Here is a 22,154-nt window from a genome sequence, read left to right on the forward strand (position 1 = left end):
GTTTTCTTTTCAGAAATATTTTAAAACTGTTTCACTCGCAGCTTCTGCGCTAGGCTCTATTACTTCAAAGTGGTTTTATAGAAGTATGTTTTCCAGAATAACTAGATCTCACAGTTAGAAATATTTGCTTATACTTCTGCTGGAATCTAAAAATTGCATTTTACCTTTTGAATGAAAGAAACATTTTTAAATGTCTAATTCTTTTGGCATGACCAAAGAAACAGAATCTCTTGAAGATCCTTCACAGTTTATACAGCTATCCAGGCCAGATATCAATACTTTCATCACTTCCATTCAAATAATCCTTTCAATACAGACTTGATCACAGATTGGGTTAGATTACCTCCCTAAAGCACTCAGTTTGGGCTCAAAGTTCAAGTGGTTTGCTGAAGCATTCCAGACATCTTGAGAAATGACATTGTAAAACAATACACAAGTTGTACACAGATGGATGCTCATTGGAGAAACTGCTTGGATTACTCAAATATTTGTCATCAACTGATTTATTATTTACGCACAATTATCTTATTTGCATCATAAAAAAAATTATATAGTATCCCTATGAAAATTACAATTGTTGGATACTATTTGGTCTAGGAGTTTTCTTTCTTTAGGGGGCATCAGTCACTGGAGCATTACAGTTTCATTTGGCCAGAGAGATATCAACTAGTTAATAGTTAATACAAAAGTGTTAGGTAAAACACTGATTAATTTCCATACTTATCACCTTTGATAAGTATGCCTTACAAAAATAAATTCTAGTGCAGCAAGCTAAAATAAATGAAATGCTAATAAGCCCGAGTCCGTTTTAGCAGTATAGATATAAGAAGTCTTAACTTCATACACACACAAAAACTGAGCTCATTCCAAATGAAATTGTTAGTTATGCTTCTGTTATGGCTTTATATCTATGGCAACAGTAAATCATCAATTGAACTTCACTACTAAAGCATTTAGAGAGAAGGGTGGGGAGGGAGGAGAGATTTTTACACTGAAAAACTTAAACTGAAAGCGCACTGAGAATTTGACTAAAGTTTATACACCAACAACACAAAAACTGCCTTTGAAGGTAGCACAAGTCTTCTCATTTATTTGTTCTGTTAACCAGCAGCACTCCTTCAAGCTCATTTCACAAATCTCTCCCTCTCCACTTACACATTTTCATCTTTCCTTTCCCCATTACGGTAATCAACTGTTGTAAAGAACTCAGGGCTGCTTTACATCTTCATTATCACCTCTGATGATTGCTATTTCCCATTCAGTCAATTTAATACAGTGCAACTTATATACTAGAATAAAAACAGCAGGGACAGTGAAGGTGTTTTAAGAAATTTCATAGTCAGCCTTCTATACAACATCACCATTAAATCAGACAAGTCTAACAGATTGTTGTGGAATGGTAGAGACTTCCTCTCCCTGTGCAGGAAAGCTACAATGCTGCCAATGGGGATATTGCTGAGGCAGCCTATTAAATGCCCCCAAATATACACCTCCAGTCAGTCAACAGTTAATAAAGAGCTGTGCAAAGGGAATCATGATCTAAGCATTTCCTGAACTAAAAGGATGGCTGCAAGGGGAACTCATCAGTGGGAAGCTGTAAAGACTCACCACTTCCACAAAGGCATCACAGTAGTGACCAGCAACAAACATGGAAAAGGAATCTTATGTTTCAGTGGCAACTTCTAGAGAGTCATCATCATATGCCAGAGCAAGGAAGGAAAAAAAAAACAAACCAACTAAAAAAAGCAAGGGGCCTCAGCAAATGAGTGCTGAAGCAGTGATTTTGTGCAAGTACAGTCCTGATACACAATTCGTTTCCCTCACATATTCTACAAAACTAGGTGTGTACCGTACACACAAACAGTGAAGCATACATATTCCAATACTTTATTACTTTAATCTAGGCTTCTCACACTTCTCGTTAATACCAGAATATAGTTACAGGCTGGCTTTGGGGAAAAAAAACTACTTGAAATGAGGCAAATGTGCAGGCCAAACCTAATCATCTCTTAGTCTCACTCCATAAGTATCTCCCTGACAAAGAGAAGTCTACAAAAGAATCCAATTATTTGAGGTATTTGGAGGTTTCTTAGGATCTTGCATAATCAAATGTACAACTCTGTCTCAAGGATCTAACAAATTAAGTTGGCTGCATCTTCGTGAAGAAAGACTGAGAACTTACAAAACTAATTTTGGATAAATATACAAACCTTCAAAAATCATGAAGGAGCAGGGTTGCACTTTATTTTGGATATAGGACTGAACCCAAGCCTAAAAGACAGCAAGACATTTAAGCTTTCCTAAGTTCAAACAGGTATTCAGCTTATGCCTTGAACCTGCTGACTGCAGGGGACATGTATGATACACGGTCCCAAGGCATTTCACTGAGCATTGACTTGCCCACAATGTTTAGTTTTGTTCTGACGTGTTGCTTAAAAAATGACATTAGGCAACCTGACTAACTGCATAGTGTGGCTGTGTCTCCCTCACACACTCTACCATGTGTAAGGTTTAATCATAAAACATTAGGATGGTTTATAAGTAACTTCAAGATATTAGGAGGTTTATGATGCTGTAAGTTATATCTGCCCTTGAGGGCTGCACCGATTTACTTTCTTAACCACTATAATTGCATCTCAAGAAAAATCTGCACGCACCTAGTTAGCCTCAGCAAACAGTCAAGATCAGTGCTGCTGCAGTGCAGAACAGCAAAAAACTGTGTTGCACTGATACCTACCAAAAGCTGAAAATGAGATCCATAATTACTGAAGTTGTGAAGTCTAAACAATTATACTGAAGTGTCCCTTACAAACTAACTTCTGAGTAGTAAGGCCAGTGAGCCCCATGACACTAGAAAAGGAGGTCTGCTTACTGTTACAAGTTAACTGGCAGAGATGTCATGATATTTCAGGTGTGTTTTTTAAATGCCCATTAAAATGGCTACAACATACAATATTATTTCCTCCCACAGACTGAAAAAGCTTCTTGAACAAGAAACAGCCTATCAGGCTAAAAAGGAGAAAGAAAACAACAAGAAGATAGCTAAACTAAAAGAAGACGTGACTAAACTCAAATCCTTTGCTTTAATGCTGGTGGATGAACAGCAAAGACTCACTGAGCAGTTGAATCAACAAAGTCAAAAAATTCAAGAGTTAACCACTTCTGCAGAACAAGCACATGAGAAGCTCGCTTTTGCTGAGGCAAAAGTTCAAGAAGAGGAACAGAGAGCCAGCAGGCTGGAAGCTGAACTTCAAGCCCAAAACAGTAAGAATTCTCAAGACCAAGAAGCAATGATGGCCAAACTAACCAATGAAGACAGTCAGAATCGTCAGCTCCGTTTAAAATTAACTGCCCTCAGCAGACAGATTGATGAGCTGGAAGAGACCAATAAATCTTTACGAAAAACAGAAGAAGAACTGCAGGACTTAAGGGATAAGATAAATAAAGGAGAGTGCGGGAACTCCATGCTTATGAGTGAAGTAGAAGAACTACGCAAACGATTGCTGGAGATGGAAGGAAAAGATGAAGAGCTCATTAAAATGGAAGATCAGTGCAGAGAACTTAACAGAAAATTAGAAAAAGAAGCATCACAGAGCAAGAACCTTAAAGGGGAAGTTGACAAACTCAACAAAAGAATTATGGAGCTGGAGAAATTAGAAGATGCTTTCAATAAGAGCAAGCAGGAATGCTACTCCTTGAAATGCAACCTAGAAAGAGAAAAAACGTTAACAAAACAGTTGACCCATGAGCTGGATGGCTTAAAAGCTAGAATTGGTGAGCTTGAAGCAATTGAAAGTAAGTTAGAAAAGACTGAGTTTACGCTTAAAGAAGATTTAACAAAGCTAAAGAGTCTAACAGTGATGCTTGTGGATGAAAGAAAAACTATGGGTGAAAAAATAAAGCAAACAGAAGAAAAGCTGCAAGCTGCAACTTCTCAACTTCAGGTGGAACAAAAGAAAGTTGTGTCTGTTACAGAGAAACTAATTGAGGAAAGTAAAAAGGCACTGAAAACAAAATCTGATGCAGAGGAAAAAGTGTCCAGTGTTACAAAAGAAAGAGATGAACTCAAAAACAAGCTCAAAGCAGAAGAGGAGAAAGGAAGTGATCTTGTTTCCAAAGTGAATATTCTAAGAAAAAGACTTCAATCACTGGAAGCTGTTGAAAAAGAGCTTCTTAAAAATAAACATAAGGAGAGTACTAAATCCAGCACCTCCTTGCAGCAGGAGAACAACAAAATCAAAGAGCTTTCTCAAGAAGTTGAGAGGCTTAAGCAGAAGCTGAAAGAAATGAAGGCCATAGAAGATGATCTTATGAAAACTGAAGATGAATTTGAGTCTCTAGAACGAAGATATGTCAGTGAACGGGACAGAGCCAGGCTCCTCTCAGAGGAGCTGGAGGCTCTGAAAATGGAAGTGGCTAGGTATAAATTAACAGAAAAGGCCGAGTCCAATCAAGAGCAGCGTCTTTTTAAGAAGCTCAAAGAAGAGGAAGCTAAATCAAGTCATCTTTCTAGAGAAGTAGATGCACTGAAAGAGAAAATTCATGAATACATGGCAACAGAAGACCTAATCTGTCACCTCCGAAGTGATCATTCAGTCTTACAGAAAAAACTCCTGCAGCAAGAAAACAAGAACAGGGAGTTAGCAAGAGAAATGGAAAGCCTCACAAAAGAATTGGAGAGGTACAGACGCTTCAGCAAGAACTTCAGGCCCAGTCTCAATGGAAGGAGAATTTCTGATTTGCAAGTTTTTTCCAAAGAGGTCCAGACAGATCCATCAGACAATGAACCACCTGATTACAAAACCCTCATACCTTTAGAGCGAACAGTCATAAATGGCCAGCTGTATGAAGACAGCGATAATGAAGACAAAGACAACAATGAGGATCAAACAGTGTCTTTGAAAAGCAACTCATCCATTACAAATGCCGTGAACAAAAAGTTATGGATCCCTTGGATGAAGTCCAAAGAGAGCCATCCTCAAAATGGAAAGATTCATACAAAACAAAATGGAAACTGTGCACAGACTGGAGACCTAGTGCTAAGCCATACGCCTGGCCAACCTCTTCACATAAAAGTAACTCCAGATCATGGACAGAACACAGCAACACTTGAAATAACTAGTCCTACCACTGAAAGTCCTCACTCCTACACAAGCACAGCAGTTATACCCAACTGTGGCACTCCAAAGCAAAGAATAACTATTATTCAAAATGCCTCCTTCACACCTGTAAAAACAAAAGCAGCAGAAGGTTACACAAGCCCAGAGCAAGTAATTTCTCCTATTACTATGGCTACTTTTACAAGATCTCAAACTCCTGAATCATGTGGGTCTTTAACTCCTGAAAGAACAATGTCTCCTTTGGCTTTACCAGGCTCAAGTTCTCAGGAACAAATACTCTGCTCAGAGCCTTTGGAAAAGGGAGCCAAGCACACAATTTTTAGAGTATCCCCAGACAGGCAGTCATCATGGCAGTTTCAGAGATCGAACAGTACAGGATCAAGTGTAATAACTACTGAGGATAACAAAATCCATATCCATTTAGGAAGTCCTTACGTCCAAGCTCTCACCAACTCCAAGCCCATCAGCCCCTGTAAGCCAGTGCAAGAGAACAGAACTCCAGGACTAGCTAATGGCCTACCCATTAAGCCCACCAATAAAATCACCAGCAGTATTACTATCACACCAACAGCCACTCCTCTCCCACGGCAATCACAAATTACAGTAAGTAATGTCTATAACTGACCCCCATCCATGCTGACACCCTTACCAGCAACCCATCCTGTTTTTCATCCCAGCAAGAACTACTTGGAACAGCCTCTTTACTGTGGGAGAGATCTGTGCATGAACTATACAACAGCATATGGAACTAACGTTAAGTTTTGCCTGCTTAGTGTTATCAAGTGTGCACTTACTGTATATCTTCTCATTGAAATACAGTTATGTAAAATATTTAGTCTTGCACTTGTATAAATGCATCTTTATGTATTTCCATTTTTAAAATAACTCACATGACTTTTGACTTCAATTTGCCTGGTAAAATACTTTAACACTACATAAACAGTAAATAATTGGTTATTTTTATCATTGCTTGCAGAATATTTTTGTTCATTATGTGTGTTTTGTTTGTGGTGTTGTTTTTTGGGTTTTTTTGCATGTATGGTAGAATTTGAATTAAGCCATTTTGTTGCCTGCTAATTTCAGATAAGACTGATTAATTATCTTCCCTGCTATTTCCAAACTCCTCCTAGCCCTCTCATTTCAGATAAGTATCAGCACACACACAAACACTCAAAACATTATGTACTGTATGTCATTGCAAATTTATGATGCATACATGATATGTTTCAGAGCACAAGAACACAAGGACCACTTTTCTTCCCCATCTCTCTCTCTCTCCTTTTTTTTTTTTTTTTTTAATATACACTGTTTGGTAAGTGTTTCTTGTAAGTGAACTGAGTTTAGAAGATTATTTCACAGAATTATACTCCCCCAAAAAAGCCAAGCAGTTTTCTTATATAACCAACTTTATGATATAACAGAAACTAAAGGTACACTTCAGAACAATAAATAGCAACACTTACATTGCCTAAAGGATAACTCAGAAGAACAGAGAAAGCCCAACAGGAGCATTAAGAAGTAATACTAGACCAACTCTCCAAATGCATAAACCTCTAGAACTACGGTAAATAGGAAAACGATACAGAATGCACGAAACAGGTTAAAGATATTCCAGTGATGGATAAAGTAATAGTGTCCCCAAAAAGGATAGAAATGTCAGCAATTCTGCCCTTTACATGTGTGCTAAGCAGTCAAACCTAATATCCTAGAAAATATTCCTAGTAGTGGACCAACTTCATGTAGTAAATCAGCCCCAAGGACCTGAAATGTACTTTCAAATGTCTCTTTCAAAAGTTGTAAACAGCAAATGTAAACTGGAACAGCTGTTGCTTATTCTAAAAAGCTAAATGTCCATATATCTTATGGTCTTGGGGGTGGGATTACTTAAAAAATTCAACCTTCTCATCAATAAGTAAGTTTGCAAGTAAGCAGAAACATAAACTCATGTCTTCATTCCATTTAAACTATCTAGAGAAAAAAAAAATTCTGCAGTATAACATAGTAACTGATTCAGCAAAGAACATGGGCACAAGCTTTCACATTGCAAGGGGACTTCAAAATTATAAGTCCTTTTGATGAACAGGACTAATTACAAATGTAGGTAATAACTGATTTTAGAAGGAGCAGTTTCTATTGAAAAGTGAAGCCCACCACCCATACATGCTTCTCTCTAATATTAATAAAGGGAAGAAAAAAATATTGACCTAAGATACATGATAGAAACAAATGTAACAAATGTATTCCAGTTGAGCGGTGGTAATTTTAAAAAGCAAAATGCAGATCTGCACAAGCCTAGCTTAATGTCATGCTGATACAGCATCTCCTGAAGTTACTACCCTTCGTAAGAGGTCCTTCCCACTTTGTTTTGCCTCAATTTTATCTCCAATGACTTCATAAGTAAGATATGACTAAGATCTGGGTCAGAACAAGTACACTATCTTATCCTGCAAAGTAAACTTCCACTCCCACTAACTTCAGCAAAAGTTACTGATCAAGACAGCAGCCAGCACTCAGGCAAGTCAAGATTATAATAGAGTGTGCTAATTACACGAACGAGTTACTTCACTACATTCAGGTTACACATTCTTAACGTCAGGGCTCATTCAAGTTAAAAAGCAGTCCATCCAAAAAACACTTTGTGCATTTCTACTGCATACCCTGCCAATCCATACTCAAGACTTCTGCACGGACACAAACACGGGACTGAATAACTGTGTGTGAAGTACACACTCAGTGTACTAATGCACATTAGAGTCTCAAAAAATTAAAGGATTAACAGTTGTCCTCCAGAAGCAATAACATTTTCTTCATTTGAACTTAAAAATCTTCTAGAAAAAAAAGCATTTAATTTCATACCTGTGTTCCAAAATACACAGAAGTGTGTTGATCATTAACCTCCTGGCCATCTATTACAACATCTTGTAAAGAAAAGCACAAATCAGGACACAGCAATAAGCACACTGTGTCCTTTGGAGAATTCCCAAGCTCTTATGAACACAATACCTAGGTGAGAGTTCAGGCCACTTATAAGTTACATTATTAAACAGAGCAGTATTTATGTTCCCATCTTAATCCTTACAACAGTGACAGTTTACCAGTAACTGTCTAATAAACAAAAGACAAAGGAAGCAACCACTTATGACATTATCTCCTAAATGAAAAGCATCACAATTGCCTGTAAGTGCACTTGCTATTTTCTAAAAATAGACTGATTAAGGGATGCTTCTATTCCCCTGCTTATGAAACAACTTATGTGCACATCTTAACTGATTTCAGAGTGGAACTTGTCATTCATTTCAACAGATTAAAAAAAAAAAAAGTCAAATAATTCTTTTGACTAAAGAGAAGATCTGGAGATTAAAAGCTGTTAATCAGTTTCCCAAGGTCTATTTCAAATTACATAGCAGAGAAAATAAACACTTGGATGTACTTGTGGAGAGCTGAAATTTAAGTATTTAATTGTTTGAACAGAAATAAGTTAGCTGTAATTTTATCATAAAATAACAAGTAGGAAGCAGAGCTTAATAATAATAAGCAAATTGCCTATTTACAGATTAACCTCAAATTGTTCAGATCACCACTCTGTATTTCAGATTATTTTCATGTTACTGAATAGGAATAATCACCTACTTCCTTGGCATACAAAGGAACAAAAGCAGAGCAAGAAGAAAGTTAAAATGATTTGTCTTCAAATTGATGTAAATACTCTGAACAAAAACATCAAGCATAATCATTTAAAAATCAACCAAGGAAGGCAGCTTTTCTAGGAATTTCAAATATTCCATAAATGGTAAGTACTGCTGTTGATTTGGAGGCTGAGACACTTCTCCAGCATTTGCCTAAAAGCCTAGAATCTGTCAGGTACATAACGATTCAATTAAGTGTTAAAGGGAAAAGTGATTGCAAAGTAAGTAGCATATATCAGAGGGATTAAACTGTGAAAAAGAGCATAAAAGCATTTTTCAGTAAATAATATAATATCAACCCTTCTCTTTCCTAAATGTCTTAGCAAGCATCTCCTCTGAAGTCTAAAACGCTACTCTTTCCCCTTGATATTGAGACCCCGGGTAAAGAAAAGGAGTTTTAAAAAAAAAAAAAAAAAGGCAGAAGTTAACAGCACACTTTCCTTCACCTTTTCAGTTGAATTTCTGTGAGCGCAAGAAAATGCAGTGCAAATGGTTTAGTGATCAGCATTTTTAAGTCATTCTTTTTATACAAATAAATATTGCAGGAGAAATATTTGCAGTTTTTGTCCTTACAGGGAGGACGGGCAAGGAGAGGGAGGGAAAAGGAAGAAGAAAACCAAAAATTAATAATGGTATTCTGAAAGAAAAGTGCTCACCCATCAACTGAGAGGTACTACTTTACCTTAATTCAAGGCCTCCCTCAAGCAGCTAATTAAAAAATATTATTTACAAAAATTACAGGAACAACCAGCTACTCTTCCTTATCCAAACCATAACAGATAATCTCATGCAAAGCTTAAGTGTGCTTGCCATTCTGGGTTAAAAATAATCAGAGACCGAGTTGTACAGCACTACTTTCTGATTAATATTGAATGGATGCTGTAGAGTTAGATGATGGAAACGGAGTAACCATCTGCTGGATGACTTTGTCCCTAGGAGACAGATACTGAGACAGGCAAAACAAAAAACTGACAACTGCCTCATCTCCAGGCTTATGCAAAAACTACCAAAACATTATGTTACCAAGAAACAGAAGAGAAAAATTCTTATGGCTTAAGTACAGCACAAGTGACTGTATGAGGACATTTTAAAATTAACACTGAGCACTGTAAATGGGAAAAGGCTCAGGAAAAAAAAAAGTCAACCTTAAGAGTTAAGAAGCACGAAGGGTTTTCACAAACCTGCACTCTGTGACCTCAAGATGCAGCTGAATTCTCTCTGCTAGCACATCACCCAAAGATGCACCATACTGTGAGCACCTATTAAGCCTTAAATATCAGACCTGCCAATTGAACACAATTCTACTTTGACCACTAAGCAAAAGTATTCTGGGAAACAGACTTGGAGTACACAAAGAAAGACCTGTTTCAATCAATGACTCTTCACTTGGCCAAACAGTGGCCTGACATCACAGGGTCTTCATACAGGGATGGATGAAAGAAGCTCCCACCCTGTCTTTTACCTCTGTCAGTTATGCTGTCATCATTGCTCTGGAAGGCAGCACTGTGAACCAGGTCAAGAAACTAACCCGGATTTTAATTAAAACAAAACAAACCACCCAAACAGAATATCCCATACCTCACAATCTGTATTAAAACCAAAAACCAAACAGACAGGATCCATCTCCCAGCACAGCTCTGCAACAGCATAACTGCAAGGGCAAGCAAAAAGGCTGAACGCTTTATACTGGAAACACTGCCAAAGCCCTGTTCCATCACCTTAGACACTACCACTGTGTGAAGAAATATAATGTAGTATGCAAATCCCTCATAAGGCACTCCAAATCTGCAATAGACATTGAGTTCAATTAATATCCTTATGGGATAGTAAGAAGAAATTACTCCTCTTTTAGGAGAGGAATTAATTGACTTGTGCAAAATCACAGCATAGCAGCCTCAAAGGTGATTAAGACTCTAGAATCTATTACCCTTGATTGTCTTGTACTCAAGCCATTATACATCATGTTTTATCCCTTAGAAAGGCAAGCTTGGCTGGACAAAAGCTAGAGGTTATTTTTAAACATGATCTACATATGTATTCAAAACAGGATTTTGATTATCACACCTTTAAATGTGGACTTCACAGAGTAAAACAGCCCACTACCAGACAGATAAAAAGCTGTGACAGTTAAAAGCAGATGGTTCTTTATCCTTCTCCATGCAGAACACATTGGGCCCAGCCTAGTTACCCCTGCATGCTTCTTTAACACATTGACTAACACAGGAAAAATGCATTAAAAGCACTTGAACAGACAATATTGATACTGAAGACATTTCCATGTTAAAAGGTGTGCGTGGCCATGAGCGCAGTTCCACACATCTTTAAAAACTGCATACCAAGAAATACCCAAAAACATACATCCCTACTTGCCCAAAACCTCTAAGACCCACTGCCAAAAACCTTACCCAACTAATGACAGTGCAGCTTTAAACCAAGTGAACTGATGATATCGCACAGACTTGTAAAACTATGTATTGCTAACAGTTAAGCATCCGCAGAAACATTTAAGTGGCTGCATTACCCTCTTCTGGAGAGAATTAATATTGCAGTGTGTTTAGTATTTAAAAAGGCCATACTATGATTACTCTTAGGCACCCTAAATGTCCTAACAGGGTGCCTGAGATCCCTCCTTGTTTCAAGGGGCAAAGGGAAGAGACTAACAACAAGCAACTCTTTATTTCAGAGAACAGCCAGCTGCATGGCAATGTCAACCAACCAGTCTCAGGTAAATTCTTGTCCTAGGGGAGCAGACCCACAACATAACCCTTACCTTTATCAGCATCTTGTCAATTACCTATTAAAACTGAGGTCTTCAAACTATTTTATGCTTAGAAGATTATCACATCTTCCAGAGAAGACACGTCCCAGCAAAAGCCAGGCACATAATTTTAGTAATTAGGAATACAACTTCTACCTCCAACTCTGTCCACCACACTGCTTTTCACCATCACCAGAAAGTTGCTTTAAACTTGGTGTTAATAAGACCACAGTGACACATTTGGGTATGAGTGCAAAATGTGTCATGTATAAGGAAATTATTTCTAGTATTAATATAGATTTCTCTGTCAAATAGGTCATACTATTGAAAACACGAGTGCGACAACAGGCTAAGTATCAGCAGGAGAGAAGACACTGTAGAAAACAGAGCTTAGAAGGGACCTGAGGACATTTTCCATCCTTTTCCCTTACTAAAACTGGACTTAAACCCTTCCAAAGAAATGCCTTGTTCATCCTGTTCTAAAAAAACCTTCTGCAATGACTATTTCAGTTACTCCAGGAATTTAAAACAGGGCTGTAATACCCTTACCATTAAGAACCTTGCTAATTTCTAAAGTAAATTTCCTTTGCTAAAACTGTAAACCAGTATTCACTTTCCTATTCCTCCACTGGACTTAGAAAACTATTTTCTCTGCTGCAGACCTTCACATATTAGAAGACAATTATCATATCTGTCCTCAGTTCTGTTTTCTCCAGATTAAACAAACCCAGTTGCTCATCCACTTAATCGCTCAAGTACTACAACTGTACAGATTACTAAATCATTTTCCCTCTGGAGAGCTGTTTATAATGCTGTGACAACACAGTGCCCAAAACCTGACAATAGTTTGGCTAAGGTCTTACCAACATCAGTAAGTATAAAGATGACTTATAGTGTTCCTGCTTACACATCTCAAAACAGTAACACATACAAGAAGACTGCACAAAAGGAAATGCAGAGCATCTAAGAATTTTCCCTCTGGATTCCTAGAAGACAGATGTCAGGTCCTAGTGAAAGAAAAGGAAAGATCCAAATGCCAAAATTGTCTTGTTTGGAGGCCAAAAGGAATATTCAGGTTTATCGCTTAATCTTAACTCATTCTCACTTGCAGACCTGGCTTACATTCTGACTGCATTCAATCATCCATGAACATACCGATATGTGGACTTCTCTGCAGAGGATCTTCAGCACCATACCCAAGCCACTTGCACTAAAGATGAAAATTATGCTCAGTGTTGCTCAGATTTCTTAAACTAAAAACGTAAGCAGTAAGAAAGAGATTTAAATAAAGTTCCTTCTCCTAGATGAAGTTTTACAATGACTGCAGGAAGGTAAATAAGGAAACAGTGCAGAAGTACTACATGCTCCCCCTTATTTAAATGAATACCGTTCAACCAGGAAGCAAAGCATACATCATATTTCCAGAGTATAAACAAAAAATAAAATATTAAGACCAAAGGCAGGAGAACTACTTGAACAGTGCAGAAACAGACATATTTTCTCTCCTTGATGCCTCCCACACACTTGCCTTAGCCCACTCCCCAGGAAGCCAGCACTAAATTGTGGTAAAATACCAAATGGCTTATATAAGTAACAGATAAGTCACCCCCAACCTGCGTTTGGAATATATATCCTGACATTTGAGCACACTTTCACCATTGACATTTCCCGAAATTAAGAAGGCTCATTTTCAGAGTCAAGTGCAAAAATCCCACAATTGTTGCCTGTGCAGTGTTTGTCCCCATCCCTGCTGTCATTCACTGTGAAATAACAAACACAGCCACTGGGTACAAGTTCGCACTCTAACACCCATTCTCCTGATAACTCTTATTACAGGTGATTGACATCTACTTCAGAAGTTAATTTAAAACTAAGAAAGCTCAAGAGATCCTTATGAAACTGCAGCTTTTTTGATTCTTAGATTATTGCTTGCCTTGAAAGCGAGTTTTAACTGCTTCTTACAACTGTAAGCGCTACTGATAAGTTTGGATATTTTTTGATTAGTTCAACACCTTGAACTAATATAACACTTATATTTAGAGACAGCACTGATCAAGTCAACTGACAAAACGTGTTTTACAACTTATATCTGAGATTCACTGTTTGTCAAGTACTGTTTTAAAAGAAATAATCAGTTTAGTCCTTGATCTAGATAAAAACATAATTTAACTAAAACGTATATTTAAGGAAATCACTTGACAGTTAAGTTATTCAGCCTTTCCTCTCTAGAATTTGTATCAGGAATGATGAAAAAGGAACCAAATTTTTAGTGTTGAATGAGAGGGAAGACAACTAGACAGACAGTTTGTTAAATCCCTACCTACAACCGAAGTTACAGCTATATAGTTAAATTGGTACAATTACTTAAATGCAAGTTTAGCTGACCTGGCACAGAAACTTAATACTGGTACCATTTGCTTGCATAGGAAATAAAAAAGCCCAATAATACAGATGTTAGCCTCAAACTTGAGCCTATGCCAGGAGTTGCATCAATTCGGTTACTGTGGCTCTAAACAAATGTAACACACAGAAGAGGGCAATACAAATACAGTAAGCAGACCAAACCCTGACAAAGTCACAAGTCATAACGCAACTCTTAGCACTAAGTGATAATAATTTTAGATCTATTCAATAATGTCATTCAAAATTGCAAAACAGAAGAGCATTTTGAAACAAAAAATTTTTTGCATGAAACAAAATCTGACTGCTCATAAGGTCATAATGTAAATGGCAGTTTTAGTGAGCTGGAAGCTGGTGCAAACTACAGGCCAGAGCACAGGGCTATGTTCACACCTCACTTTCAACTTATTAAATAAGACCTTAGAGCATGAATACCAGTTAGATGCTCAAAACCTGTAAAAATCAGTACCTACAAATACCTTCAAGTATTAACTCTGTTATTCACTCAACTTCAAAAAGAATCCTCCAACCACTTTGTACCCTATGGAATCTCTGAACTGAAACGGTTCTAAAAAAAACTCTTAGAGATACAACTGCACTTTAGTATGCAAGACTTGACAGAAATATTTTTATCTATTCAACTCAATATGCTTAGTAAATGATGGCTAACCTAATTCCTTGTATAGTTATGAAACCTAAAGATGTTTTATATCATCTCTAAATTTCCATCAGACAGTAGCACTGCTAGGAACAGCCCACACAAACATTTCATTCTCAATATTGTACCTCATCTATCAGATCACACCACATAGGCAGGAAGGCAAACTGTTTCAACTCAGTACTCAAGGGAAGTCATATAGCAGTAACACAACTATCCCCTCCAACATCAACCCTGTCTTTATTGACATAATGCCTTGGGTGAAGCAAATTGCTTTTCATTTGTTGTTTGTTGGGGTTTTTTTTGCCCTTTCATACTAACCATGAGAGCTAAAAATTTGAAAACGCATGTCTTCTTTTTCATTCAGCATTTAACAGCAAGTTTCAGTCTGGTTTTAGCAGAGGAAAAAAAAAAGGGATGCAGTATTAAAAAAAAAAAAAAAAGACTTTGTTGCCATCTAGAGGTAAAAACTTCAAAGAACACAGAACAAAGAAAAACGCATCTTTTCCTTTACTTTCAAAGCCAAACTCTTTCATTTCTCTCTCAGTGTACTTAACTAAATAACAAATTAAAAAGCTAAAAATTGAAACTTTGAAAATACAGATATAAAATGAGCTATATACATTCAGAGCTAGGATCTATGCATTCATCTTTGGTAGTGACCAGTGGCAAGTGCTTATGAAAAAATAAGTTCCAGGCAAAGAGTAATAAACCCAGCCTCTAGCAGTTGAATACTTAGGGCTACCCACAGCCAAAATCTAAGTCACATCTTTGATTTGGAGAGAGTTTGGCCCGATTCAATGGCATCCATAAACTGCTAAGCACAACTTATACCATCATCTCAAGAACTACCTATCCCAACAATTTCTGTAACTCATTGACAAGGGAAAACACTTATTACTTATATTTAACCCACCTTCTGATGTATTCAATGGATGCCCTCTCAAGCATGTTAATAGAAACTTATTTTCTTCTGTTGTTGTTTTCTCTCCACAATCTATTTTCCAAACTCAAAAAAGCATGTTGTTAAACTTCAAGAAGAAGCCATTCCGTAACTGATTGTCTTTGCCATCTTTTTCTGCATTTTGCCATACCTTTTTGTGAACTGTTTGGGCAAAATGCTACAAAGCATTCACAATGTAGGCATGGTGTGAATTTACACACCGAAAAAATGGAGTTTGTTTTCTTCTGGGTTTTTTTTTTCCCTAGTAACTCCTAAGAGAACCATTTACAGTGATTCCAGGACCTGCGTTCTGAGTGACAATGGATATCACACTACTGCACAAACTAGTTTTCTCTATGTATATTACTTTCTCATTTGTCAACACTGAACCAATACACATTTTTATCATGTCTTTACTCAATACCTAGAATAACTGTTAGTTCCTGTTTGTACTACCCTCCATTTTAGGACTCGTGACAATGCATATGGTCTGACTCCTCCCCATGCAATTTATGAATACGTTGAACATCAAAGGTGTCAGTGATGCTGAGATGGTATCTCCACTATACTATAGAAACTGGCTACCTGCTCTGCTTCCTATCCACTTTTTAACCACAAGATTTTCCATCTTTTTCCACAGAAACTTTGCTCTCCCAAAACTCTTTTGTTAGAGACCACCATCATGTATTTTTTGAAAAATCTTAATATAACATGGCCACATCTATAACAGGAAGTTTAAAGGCACCTACATCTGTCCCTCAGACGTGGGTCAACAGAAACTATAAGAAGCTTCCTAAGCCTCCAAACCAGCCTAGTCAGACAAAAACTAACAACTTAAAGGGAAACCTCCTCTGGCCTAACTCCCGAGCTATGCCTCCAAAGTTCCAGAGTTACATCCAGTTCAGAGACCATTCAAACAATTCAACGTTATTGACAACTTAATAGTTCAGTGCCTGGGAACATTCCTAGACACTGCCCAGTTCATTATTGGACAACCTGATACCATAAACTTATATAACAGTATCTGACTAACAAATTCTTTAATATTATCCTCAACAAGAAATGCAGATGCTTTCTCGTGGCAAAATTAGCAACCACGTGGCTGAACATGCTATTCCTTATTGGCATTTCTACAGTTTGATCATTTCAGCGGTTATACTTATGAACCTTTTGTGAAGCTTTACCCTAGAAGTAGGATCACATCCCTCTATCATCACCAGAAGACTACACAATACTAAGAGGGATTCAGCAATTTTAAAAATTGTCTCCTTCAGAACTCTTGCAAAAATATCATGCTGGTCTTTAAAATTATTACTTTTCTGCCTCATTGTTCTCAAACTTCAATTTGCCCAGGTTGGGTTTTTTTCCTAGCTCATGATCCATTAAGCATGTCCATGACATGCAAGCTTTCTCCAAATCCCTCCATACCAAACACATGCAAGATTTGATGTTGGCTCAGCTTTATCTTTTTGAGAACTCATGTCACATACGTTTAGCTCAGCCAAATAATAAGCTTTTGAATTCTGACATATTTTTTTTTACATTAATACTGAATCCAGGTAGGCTTTTATCGACACTAGGAAGTTGTTTCTCAAAAGTTGTTTTTATCGAGCTCATTCTTATCCATACTTAATTCACCAGAGTTTCTATACTGTTTTCTATTGTCCTCATTTGAACACCATTCCCATTTTATGTTGGTTTGTTGTTTTTTTTTAAACAAACACACAAAAACCAAACAAACCACCAGTGAACTTCTTTTACTATGTTTCTCAAGTATATATAGAAAGGCTTGTGATATAGAAAGCCTTTCTAATGTTCAACCCTAGTTTCTGATATGGTACAACGTTATTTCAGATAATCCCCTTGCCTTTACAGATCTTCACCTCATTTCAGAGCTCATTTTAACACTTTTGTTTTGTCTATTTATTTCTGTGCAACTAAATATGACTACAATGGATTCCAGAGAAAGTTCTCTCTCACAAATACATTCATTCTGTGTACATTGTAGTCACTTTCAAAGAATGAACCTCTCACAGTAAAGTGTGAGCTAGGTATTGTCTGCTACTCAGGACTGAATCAAGACTTGCTTCTGCATGTGGAAGTTACCCGATTATTCACTTGGAGAAGTCACACAGTTCACAGCCTTTGCACTGCATCACTCAGCCCCGAGGGTTGCTGCCCTAGTCAAAGGGCTGACAGAAGAACCCTCTTATTTATACTCCAGGTTTCAATCCATCAAGATTATTTGATGGTCACCAATCAAGTAGGTAATCTAAATACAAACCTATTCTCTCATTACCAAGGAAGAAAACAAAGTTTAGACAAAGAGCTTTAAGAGCAATTTGTTTAGTTTTATGAATGGATGATATACAATTCATCTCTCCTCCCTAATGTGTGACATTTTCTTGGTTTATTTCAAGATTACTGATTCATTCCATCGTTCAATTCCAACTCGGATCCCCAAACCAAAGCCTACAAGCACAACCAAAGTACCTGTCAAAATTCCTGCTGGACATCTCAACAAACCACTCCAAGACAGCAGTTCTGGAAAGCTACGCATTATAAGGACTGTGACTAAAACCTGTCTTCAAAGCGGAGGGAGAAGGTAAATAATGTTCTATGATCTATGACATTAAAACAGATATAAGCAATCTGAATCTCAAGAGTAGTTGTTTCCATTGCGGAAGAGTGTGGACCATCCACATAGTCAGTATGTTAACGGTCACCAACCACAGGACAAAACAGTCAAACTCTTAGTAGCCAAAAGTAACTGCATGTCTGCAGGGACCAAGCTCTGCCCCCATTACTGTGGTGTAATTCAAGAATTTGGCCATAGAAGCAGAGAAGCAATGAGAGGCAACTAAGTTTCTAACTATAAATTCCATTTTCACATTTTCTACAAATAACATTACTAATATTGTCTCTGTAGATATCTAAAAATGTATGGTCAATCAAACAAAGAGGAGTCAAAGGAGGTGCTGTTTTGTTTTTGAAGCTGGTCTAGTCAAGTTTCAATGTGGATATCTTACAGTCAATAGCAAGAGTGAAGCAAGATATTGAGAAATCTGCTCTTTTACAATGCATAGAACTTAAAATATTTCAGAGTTTCTTGTGCCAAGCACCACTTCAAAAGCATTATTGAAGATAAACAATTCTCTCCTCCTCTCCTTAATGAGTTAATTAGTATGATTATCCTCACACCAATTCATGCAGACTTTATCTAAGGAAAATAGATGCAAGAATTGAGATATGTATTGTTCTTATTAGCTGTATAAACTCCACCATTTTATTTGGACTATAGTATTTATATCTCAGTTTACTCACACAGTATTTTGGAACTCATCAAAATTTGTGTCAAGCTTAACAGCAACTTGTGACTTACACAGAAGTGCAGTTTTGTTCTTGCACAGCCACACAACTTCGTCCTTCCTTTCAGCAGCTCACATGCTATCTAAATAGGTAAACGCATTCAAAACTAAGTGAAGTTTTTCTAACCAAACTAACTCTTTGAACAAGTAGTTCTAGTTCATCCATGACAGAACTTGCCTTTTTGCTTTTCTTAAAACATAACTTCTTTAAAAAAAAAAAAAAGTTAAAATTCATTTAAAGTTTCCTTTCAGCTAATTCACAAGACATATCAAAACATTAGAACAGACTCCAGGTTCATTGTTTACAGTTTTCTGAAAAACAGCAGTTTCTGACAAGAACATTTCTCACTGTCCCACTTCAGAAAGGTAGAACTAACAAGATATCACTGCGAGGAACCCCCACAGGAATCCTGTAATACCAATTACCATGACTTACTGTTTTAGAACATAAAAATTAATTTATTTACCTGGTATTTATGTCTCCCTCATTCTTCTTCCCCTCACAGAGTGCATTCCAACTGTCTAAACGGCTCAACTGATAATTTGCGGGAAAACTCCTTTCACATAGGTCTTTCTTTAAGAACTGCCAAATCCTAATCCTTAAATAAAGCAAAACCTGGTGGTGTTCACAGTACCATAGCCAGAATTGCAATCATTTTGGTGAAGCAAGGAGAGATTTTGATGCATTCAGTTACCCATTTTCTCCCTTTTATTTCACAGCTAAAAGTTTAAACTTAACCACTGAGATCATACAACATATTAGCACTACTACGTGACTATTTTTGCAAACCCACAACAGAAACCTATGCCTCCCTCAACAGCTTCACAGGAAATTTTACAGGAATACTTAAAAAGAGGAAAAGTTTAAAAAAAACAGTCTACTGAAAAATTATTTTAGCTTGTGCCCTACAAGACACACCAGTGGCAAAACTACTCTTCTATATGAAAAAGAAAAGGCTTCAAATTTCACTCACTAAATCCCCAGGTAACTACAAAGTTCTGAGTTTCCATGTCATGTGTTCTCAGATCTAAATCTAGCTCAAAGAAGCACTTCATTATATGTTTTGCCACTTGCAGAATGACTATATGTAAACACAAAGAAACAAAACAGATTTGAAAAAGCAGCTCTCAACTTGGCCTGCTCATCAGAGAGATCTTCAGTAGAGAAGCTTCATCAAAAGGGACAGCAACTCATGGATGAGCCAAAAAAATATATAAACAGATCTCAGATCTGATCAAGCAATAGAACTCCCACTGATTGTACTACAAATAGTTTGCTTCTCTGAAGTTGAAATCACATATTAAGAATTGATGCTATTTGGCACCCTTCATTTCCAGTCTACAAAAAGAAAAGAAAACTTCTGGCAAAATAAAATAAACTACCACAATAGCATCCTTGGCTTCAGAGCACACAAAAGACCCCACAAGTACTGTCAAATCACCATCAATACTACCATATTACACTCCTCACCTACCTGACAAGGAAGAGCTGCCCTATCTTTTGCTCGTGTGTTGGAATGCCACACAACTCACTTCTACCTATGAGGGGCATGACCCACACGGGCTTTTACTTAAGGATCTAAACAACCTGACAAACAGGGATACTACACTCCTATGGAATTAAGGGAGACAAAGAAAGCACAGAATGAAAGACAGAGTGGCAATATAAAAGGAGGAAACTGGAAGAATTTCTGAAAAACGGAAGTCCATTCTTCTCCCTCAGACTTCTTGGGAGATGTGGCATGCTGGCTACAGGCAAGATACAGACATTTATAGTGCTGTGAGAAGTGCTCTTTCTGTTCATGGAGAGAAGAGAAAAAAGTTGATGTCTTTCACCAGTACTAAAAAAATTCCTTAAGTAATCCTTATCCTTCCCCTTACGGTTCTGAATGCAACATAAAAATCATATTCAAGACCAGACATAGTTGTGACACGAACCAGAAAAAGGGAGGGAAAGAAGCCCTGCAGTTAAATGACTTGGCACATATGTAACACTAAACACTGAGACGTAAACAATAATTCCTAACCACTCTCTCCAAAAATCTCCTCTCAAAGTTAAAGGCTTGCTAAAGAAGTTATTGGGAAGATTCTTTAGTTTGTGTTACCAGACAAGGTAAACATGTGTAATCCCTTCAGGGGGTTTCTTGTAGTTTTGTCTCTTTCCATTTGTAAACTACCTGCAGCAGGGTAAATATTCACGTCTCAAAGTGAGAGAAATTACCTTTAACCTTGAATACGGATCCTAAAATAAATTCTCAAAGATGTAGCCAAAAGCAAATTAAAAACTAATATATCCATATACTAGGATATAAATTTTCACACACTTGAAGCGAGTCTGAACATCTCTCATATGCTCCACCTTAAAAGGAGACTCTTTCAACTGCAAGTTGCTAAAAATCTAAGACAGTTTTGAGGGCAGAGTTATTAGGAAGAAGATTATATTGTTTAGGACTTATTCTAGGGCTAGTCTTAAAGGACTTGGCAAAAGATCACTATTTCAGAAGCACATTCTGAATCCTTACGCTTTGCACCTACAGTTGTGGCAGAGATGTTAGTTTGTTTCTTTTTTTAAGGAGGTCAGCAAACAAAGTTAAACAATAAACTTTTTTTAACTAAACTTGATGTTTCACAAAAATAAACACAATCAAGTCTGTCAAAAGTGCTTGCTAATAGGAAATTGTTTTCCTGTATTGCTGCTTAACATTGTAATCCCCTATTTCCTATTTCATGTCAACTGTTCAAAAAGCATTTTACAGTATCCGTAAGATGCAATACAAATTAACCTTTGATTCTACACCTGTTGTATACAAAAAATAGCCACACAAAATAAAAGTAACAGAAGTTCTTCTTACTTTACCCACAATTTGTGTTAACTTAATACAACAGGCTCTATACGAAGATCCTGCCAACAAGTTTACAAGAGAGGGACGTGGACAGCAGAGTATACAGTTTGCAGAACACTCACCTGTAACCATTACTCATAACACATTCAGGGAATATTCTTGGAGTAAAGGTCATACAGTGTTTTTAAGCATACACTGGATTAGACACCTCCAGAAGTTTCTTCCCATCTAAATTATTTTAGTAGCTCAACAATGCAATTGGAAAAACTCCATGGAGTTTTACACAACCAGAAGAGTTGAGATGCACAGTCTCATCTCAAAGTCAGATGGTTTATCCATCGTGTCAGAAGTTGATCATCCAAGTCCTGCTTTGCATCC

The 22,154-nt window shown here is 37.2% G+C and overlaps 2 protein-coding genes across 8 annotated transcripts in view; one reads left to right on the forward strand and one right to left on the reverse strand.

The window, feature by feature from the left end:
• FILIP1L (filamin A interacting protein 1 like) overlaps positions 1-20,244 on the forward strand; it is a 153,510-nt gene extending 133,266 nt beyond the window's left edge. For 2 of the 4 annotated variants that reach the window (XM_069868067.1, XM_069868076.1), the window contains 3 exons: positions 2,972-5,723; positions 17,986-18,170; positions 19,440-20,231. In XM_069868067.1, the coding sequence (XP_069724168.1) occupies positions 2,972-5,723; positions 17,986-18,170; positions 19,440-19,530 (3,028 nt within the window). In that variant the 3' untranslated portion in view covers positions 19,531-20,231. Of the gene's footprint in view, positions 1-2,971; positions 5,724-17,985; positions 18,256-19,439 lie in introns of those variants that run through there. The other 2 variants (XM_069868048.1, XM_069868057.1) reach the window with 2 other exon arrangements.
• Positions 1-22,154, reverse strand: part of CMSS1 (cms1 ribosomal small subunit homolog) — a 240,226-nt gene that overhangs the window by 215,828 nt on the left and 2,244 nt on the right. The gene's annotated exons all lie outside the window — the stretch shown is intronic.

This window comes from Phaenicophaeus curvirostris, chromosome 1 (genome assembly GCF_032191515.1).
Source record: "Phaenicophaeus curvirostris isolate KB17595 chromosome 1, BPBGC_Pcur_1.0, whole genome shotgun sequence".
Taxonomy (NCBI): Eukaryota; Metazoa; Chordata; class Aves; order Cuculiformes; family Cuculidae; genus Phaenicophaeus; species Phaenicophaeus curvirostris.